Source organism: Morus notabilis, unplaced genomic scaffold (assembly GCF_000414095.1).
Source record: "Morus notabilis unplaced genomic scaffold, ASM41409v2 Scaffold279, whole genome shotgun sequence".
Lineage (NCBI taxonomy): Eukaryota > Viridiplantae > Streptophyta > Magnoliopsida > Rosales > Moraceae > Morus > Morus notabilis.
The window spans coordinates 291,048-298,680 of NW_010365881.1; the positions used below are offsets into that span (position 1 = coordinate 291,048).

The window sequence follows — 7,633 nt, forward strand, 5'->3', positions numbered from 1 at the left end:
GTCGCGTGGACTGTCCGCACGCTGGGCGCGCGCTGGGCGTGCTCTGGGTACACGCTGGGTACGCTCTGTGCGTGCTCTGGGTGCGCTACGTGCGTGCACTGGTCGCGCTATGTGCGCGCGCTAGTCGCGCGCGGGGCGAGCGGGGGGCGCGCGCTGGGCGTGCACTGGGCTGCTTTCTGGGCACTGATCTGGGCAGATTTGGGGTTGTTTCTGGGCAGCTTCAAACTTGATCTTCTGGACTTCCTCTTGATTCAAAATCAAAACCCTAATTTTACCCAAATCCTAGAATTACAGTAATTCTAATCCCGAATAAAATTACAAATAATTTAACTTGAACGAATTTAATGCGATCCATGGAACCATATAATTAACGACCAAATCCAGCATCCATACATTCATGAACATGAATTAAATATAAACATCCATAAAAGCAAGTACCTACCTATCACATACATACATAATTAAATATCATATGTTTAATATATTAATTTTGATTATCACATAATTAGAGCATAAATTAATATCGTCTATAGACCGCTCTAATACCAAGCGTGGTGGAGGCGGATCGTGTATAACACAAATTTTCATAAAACCTTTGAGATACTCTATAGATTATATTAATTTATGCATGAATAAATTAATCTCATTAATTTATTTATTAAGAACTCAATTAGGAATAATACCTGGAGGCCGATTAGGATGATAACTTGAGTTCTTTGACCATAAACTATCCTTGCTCCAAAGCCTTGTGTATATAAAACTAATGTCTTCTACATCAATTCTTAGAATCCACGAAGATATGTGTGTGGGCACACCTGAGACAAAACGGGTTAAAATAAACACTCGAATTTCCACAAACACCAGTGCATGCACGATGTGGAATTTTTGGAGAAAAACTTTCCCTCTCATTCTATGAGAATAATTTCGGCCACCCTATACAAATTAGGGCAAAAATTGTTTCAAATATTAGCTCGCGCAATTTTCTATCATTCTCTTATTTATAGAGTAGAAGTCAAACTTCTAGAAGGAATCCAATCTCTATCTCCAAGATAAAGCTTGTTAATTATCTCCTATTTGAATTTGGAACAAAATCTGCTCTTTTCCTTTATCCATTATGGCCGGCCATTGTAGGGGATTCTGATCGCTGTGTGTTGCCAATTTACAGATAAGGAAAGAAGAGAAAATCATCATTTATCCTGTAGTCCAATTTTGACTCAAATTCAAATTCCAATTTAAGTCAAACTTAAATTAATTTGAATTCTAAATTGAACAACTTATCAACTAAGTTTAAATGGATAAATCTAGATGTGTTCAAATTCAAATTTAAATAATCACATTATTTAAATAATAATAATTCTCAATTGATTATTTTTGAGTGTTTAATTTTAGAATTCCGTAATTCTAAAATTCTCATTTTGCCTTTTGTGTCTGATAGAATTACTAGGACGACGCGGGGACTAATTGACCTATAATCTCGAGCTCCAATAAAATTAATAATTAATTCAACACTTTCATTAAATAATTAATTCTATTAATTCCAATAGCTACTCCACTGGAAACTTAGAATTGCACTCTCCAAATTATAGACATAAATTACTTCTAAACTGTGAAGTGTCCATTTGATATAGTCACTGCATATAGATCAATCCTCCATAAATAATTCATAATTAGAGCTAGGTAAAATCTGTTAACCTCTCTAATTATATCTTTATCCTTGAGTACCATTGATTCTCTAATGGACAGTGATTCATAAAACACATTCATGAATTGGAACACCTACTGGTCCAAGTACCAAATCAACCCTCAAGAGAATTATTTATCTTCTTCATTCTTAAGAAGGAATGAATTCCATCTCGTATGATAACATTCCTGGCTACCTACTTCATCATGTATGCAAAATACAAGGAATTGGATTCAAGATCTCAGAATCCGTACCGAGTAAATCAAAAGACACAAATTCATAAATAGGCGTCTGTTAAGAACTCAGGATTAAGATCATTCCATATATGACCATCGGTAGACTTAATTAGAATTTCTATACTTAACGAAAATTATTAGAAATTCATATTGTGTCTGTGTCCTTGTTCCAGACATGTATTAATATTATTTTAATTAACAGTGCGGATAACACCGTTTCATTCTAAATGGGAATGATATGTATTAATAATGTTTTAATTAAAAATCCTGAACTTTAATTAAGTTCATGATGAACATTGCTTTTTGATTATTATCCTTAAACATTATCCTCTTGTATATAACACTCATACTCGCTTACCACTTAAGTTCTTTTCCAGTCTTCTAAAGTTAATGACGTCAGAGTCCCCGAAGTCTTCCTGCTAAGGGCATCAACAACCACATTAGCTTTTCCTAGATGATACTGCAGCGTGAAGTTATAATCTTCCATGTATTCCACCCATCTCCTTTGCCTGAGATTCATGTCTTTCTGAGTAAGTAAGTACTTCAGACTTTTATGGTCAGAGAAGACCTGAAACTTTACTCCATAGAGATAATATCTCCATATCTTCAGAGTAAATATTACAGCCGCTAGCTCCAAGTCATGAGTGGGGTAACTCCGTTCATGTGGCCTCAATTGGTGAGATGCGTACGCTACAACACGTCCACCTTGCATAAAAACACAACCAAGTCCACTTCTTGAGGCATCAGAATACACCTCATATACTTCCTCGGTATTAGGAATAGTCAGGATTGGTGCACTTGTCAGCCTGACCTTCATTTCTAGGAAAGCATCTTCGCATTTAGTATCCCATTCAAATCTGACCTATTTCTTAGTCAACCGAGTCATCGGTGCAGCAATGCTTGAGAAGTCTTTTACAAAACGCCGATAGTACCCTATGAGTCCAAGGAAACTTTAAATCTCTGCCACATTCTTAAGCCTTTCCCACTGTAGCACAGTCTCAATCTTGGAAGGATCTACAGAAATTCCTTGTCCTGATATCACATGTCCAAGGAACTTCACTTCTGTCAACCAGAAGTCACACTTCTCTTTCTTCGCATACAACTTGTGCTCATGAAGAGTCTGAAGAACAATTCTTAAATGTTGCTCATGTTCTTCCCAAGTCTTCGAACACACCAGAATGTCATCAATAAAAGCGATTATGAACTGATCCAAGTAGGGTCAGAAAACTCGATTCATTAAATCCATGAATGTAGCCGGGGCATTCGTCAACCCAAAAGACATTACCAGAAACTCGAAATGTCTGTACCGAGTTTTAAAAGCTGTTTTCGGGATGTCTTCCTCCTTGACTTTCAGTTGGTGATACCCAGACCTCAAGTCAATCTTAGAGTAATACTGTAATCCACCCAACTGATCGAATAACTCATCGATCCTCGGCAGTGGGTATTTATTCTTCACAGTTACCCTATTCAATTGACAATAGTCAATGCACAATAGAAGAGATCCGTTGTGCTTCTTCACAAATAGTACAGGTGCACCCTAAGGGGAAATGCTATTCCTTATATACCCTTTATCCGCTAGCTCCTCGAGCTGCTTTCTTAATTCTCTCATCTCAGCAGGTGCCATTCAGTAAGGAGGAATAGAGATAGGAGTCGTTCCCGAAATCAAATCAATACTGAACTTAATTTTCTGATCCAGCAGTCTAACGCCCTCCAGAGTTAAACATGTTTAATTATGCTAAACTGTGAATTATTAGTGTGCCTAATTTAATTTTCACAATTAATCAAGGGACTTAAGTTATTTTCAGTATTTATAATTTCATCCTAAAAAAATTTTGGAAACACTCTTAAATTTTAATGCATTTTCATTTTTCCTATTTTTTCCCTTTTTCTTTTTTTTTCTCCTTTTCTTTTCTTTTTCCTTTTCTTTTTTTTTTCTTTTTTTCCTTTCCCCCTTTCCCTTCCTGTGTAGCCCAGCCCCCCCTCTCTCTCTTTCTTTTTCTTTTTCTTCTTTCTTCCTATGGTTCACCAACTAGCGCCCACCTCTCTCTTTTTCTCCCTCTCTCTCTTTCTTCCTTCCACCATCAGCCACCACCTCCGGTCTCTCTCTCCCACCGGCATTCTCTCTCTCCGTGGCTCTCTCTCTTTCTCTCTCTCCCTCTCTCTCTCAGCAGTTTGGCCGAGAACCACAAAAAAAAATGAAAAACGGGAGAAATTGAGGGAGACAAAGCTCGAGTAACTGATTTGAGGTAAAACCCTTTGAAACCCACTCTTTGATTCGAATTTTAAGCTTGAGAAAGTTTGATTTTGGTTAGATTTGAATAATTTTGAGTTAGAGTTTGAATTTGAACAATTGTTGTTAGAATTGAATGAAATTTGGGGGGTTTTTAGTTATTAGACTTGTTTAATTGATTGGAAACTAATTTTGATGGATTCTGGAGAATATATATTGAAATTGAACTTGAATTGCAGGTTTGGCATTTTTCTTATTTATGCTGGCATGCTGCTGAAATTTCTTTAAAAACTTGTTTTTAAACTGAAATTAAATAGGAAAACCAAACCTATGGATTAGATTTTAATTTTTAAACAACCCTCAAACTGAATTATAAAATCATTTGTGAAACTTGGATTTGAGTCAAGGCACACTAATAGGGAACAATTAAACATGATTGAGCTTAATTCATTTTAAGAATGAGAAATATTTCCTAAGATATTGCTTTTGTGATAAAGCTAGTGGAGAAGGTTAAGTATTAAAGCTTTAAGGAAAGTGGATGTGATGCGAATTTATTTTTGTATAATAAATTTCCGCAAACGTACGGTGTCAAGTTTTGAGTATAAGGTGAGTGAGTATCGTCTCCACAGGGATTGGGTTTAGAATTGCCATTAAGTACCGCAATTATTGTAACTTAACTTTATCTAGGCAACCTAATAAAATGACAATTAAGAAAATAAAACAAAATAAATATGAAAATAAGAAAATAAAGTATCTGTGCACAAATGGTCTAGGGACTTGATTTCGCTTTATTATTACTATGTTCATCCTATTATGTAATCGCTAATCAATTCCATTCAATTCATTAATCAAGGCTCTAATGTCATCTCACAACCTTTTCCGAGTGCCTCACAAGAAATTGTATTTAAATACCCAAAACAATATCCCTATTCGAAATGAACATTTAAACACAAATTGAGCTTCGCCTTTAGAATTAGAAAATAGGAATATTGATCGCCTCCCGGCCTCACAACGACCTAAATCCTAATTTGATTATCTAAGCGTTTCAATCTCTCCCGAGCATCAAATTCACAATCTAAAAATCATCTAACCCATTGGCCAAATAAATTAAAAGCATTAAGCATAGAGAAACATAAATGAATTGAAAATGAAATTAAATTAACAATCAACAAAATATTCAAAACATAGTTCAAATAAAACTACATCAAGTCCTAGATTTAATGTCTAGCTCAACATGGAAAAATAGATGAAAGAAGATAAAACCCAATATCCATTGAAGAGCTTCCAAGGACCTCCAACATGAAGGATTTCGGCCTCCTTTTGATGTTTTCTTCACTTTTCCGGGCTCTCCTTCCAAAATGGCATCTCTTTCCTTTTATACTACAACATTTCAGAGCTAGGGATTCAGTTGCGCGCTGCAGCCCACGTGAAAACGTGCTGTGGCGCGCATTTTTGGAAGAGCGATTTCGCTCGGGCTGAGAGGCGCTGCAGCGCGTAAGACACATTCCTGGGCGCTTTTGGCGCGCTGCACCGCCCCTTGGGCACGCTGCAGCGCGTGTCCAGCCTCTGGGCACGTTTTGGGCGCGTTACAGCCCCTCTAGTACGCTGCAGCGCGCATTTTTGGAGCCGGGCACAATTTGGGTGCGCTGCAGCCCACTTTGGTGCACTGTAGCCTACGCTTCCCTTGCTCTCTGGACTTCTTTGCATTCCTTTGCGCGCTGTAGCCCAAAAGGGTGCGCTGCAGCCCACTTTGGTGCACTGTAGCCTACGCTTCCCTTGCTCTCTGGACTTCTTTGCATTCCTTTGCGCGCTGTAGCCCAAAAGGGTGCGCTGCAGCCCACTTTGGTGCACTGTAGCCTACGCTTCCCTTGCTCTCTGGACTTCTTTGCATTCCTTTGCGCGCTGTAGCCCAAAAGGGTGCGCTGCAGCCCGCTTTCTTGCATTCCAAGCCTCCTCTGTTGTGCCTTAAAATCCTCTTTCGCCTCCTTTTGCCATTGATTCACAAGTTGGGCAAATATTCTTCTTTGCTTCATGCAAAATCATCCAAGTTCGCATTTATTTATAACTCCTATAAAAAAACACACAAAAGACATTAAACTAACAAAAATGCTTGAAAACTTACAAATATTCAAGCTTAAAAGTACTTGATTTGTTGGTAGAAATACCCGTCATCAAGTATCGTCCACTGGGATTATTAATTAGGAAGAACTAAGTATCACTCTTTATCTAAACCGATTTTATCTAGACAATATGAAATTAAGGGATTGAAACTAAATTAAATAACTAAACTAGACTAAAAAATGCAAACAACGGATGCGAAGGTGATTTGGATTGAAAGGATCTCTATATTTAAAATGGGCTAGGGGCGATTCGACTTCACCTAATTATGCTATATTTATCTAAATCCGTCACTTGTCGATGTATTATATTCAATCCAGATTAGAATTTTTAGGCTCAAATCACCCTAGGCATGTATCACAACTCATGGATCTCACATGATTCCCAAGAAAGAAAAAAAAATATTTTACCAACTCCTCATTTCATCATACATTCACTTTCAATTGAACCCAAAAAGAAATAAAAACCACAAAAATTTGAGAAATAAAGACCACACCCACAAACTCAAAATCAACATTGTCCCCAATGTTGTAAATAAATAGAAATGGTAACTCAATTCCTCATCCGATTGACTCTTATTATTTTTGTATTATGTTTTTACTATTTTTTTTTTCTTTTTTTTTTTGGAATTGAAAAACAACACAAGCCAATCCAGTAATGATTTCCCAAACATAACCCACACTTGCCCTCAATCTTAGCGTTTAATGCAATCATGCCTAGTAGTGATGGGTTTAGGAAGTGAAAGTGCATTTGGTGGTTTGGATGTACAAACATGGGTGATGAATGAAATAAGCAATATGGCTCAAAGGGGGTAAACAAATGATGAATTTTCTTTTCAAGGGTTAGCTTCAACGGCCCAATCGATCCGAATAAAATGCCTTAATCTTCTCTCTAATGACACTAAACTGACAATTTCGCCTCAAGTTTCACTCAAATGGGTTCTAGTGTTCATGAGATATCAAAGTCTACCTAATGCACATAAATGTTCTCCAAATGCTCAAAAGATCAACTGATCATGATTCACGGTGGTCAAAAGTAGAGAATCAAGATTGAATTTCAATCAATGCGAGTCAAGCACACAGAAATCTCAATGAAATACATTTCAAAAGACCTAAGAATGCATCAGGTGACTATACTCATCATTATTATCTAGTCATTTCATCTCAACAAAACTCACAATTTATTCAAACAACCTAAAAGAAAAACAAGTAAAAACATGGCCAAAAGAACACAACTCAATGGAGACAAGTCATAACAACCAACTCACAAGTAATGCTCAAAATCCACTAAAATCAACCATAAAGTGTCTCACCCCCAAACTCAGGATCAAACAATCGTTAAAATTAATAACAAGGGAATAAGAACACG

The 7,633-nt window shown here is 37.0% G+C and overlaps 1 protein-coding gene across 1 annotated transcript; it reads right to left on the minus strand.

The window, feature by feature from the left end:
- Positions 1 to 2,278: 2,278 nt before the first annotated feature.
- LOC112093707 lies at positions 2,279 to 2,734 on the minus strand. The gene is made up of 2 exons (XM_024172658.1): positions 2,540 to 2,734; positions 2,279 to 2,443 (listed from the first exon to the last, which is right to left on the minus strand). The coding sequence occupies exons 1-2, from the start codon at positions 2,732 to 2,734 to the stop codon at positions 2,279 to 2,281; spliced, it is 360 nt and encodes a 119-aa protein (XP_024028426.1).
- Between the last annotated feature and the right edge of the window lie 4,899 nt (positions 2,735 to 7,633).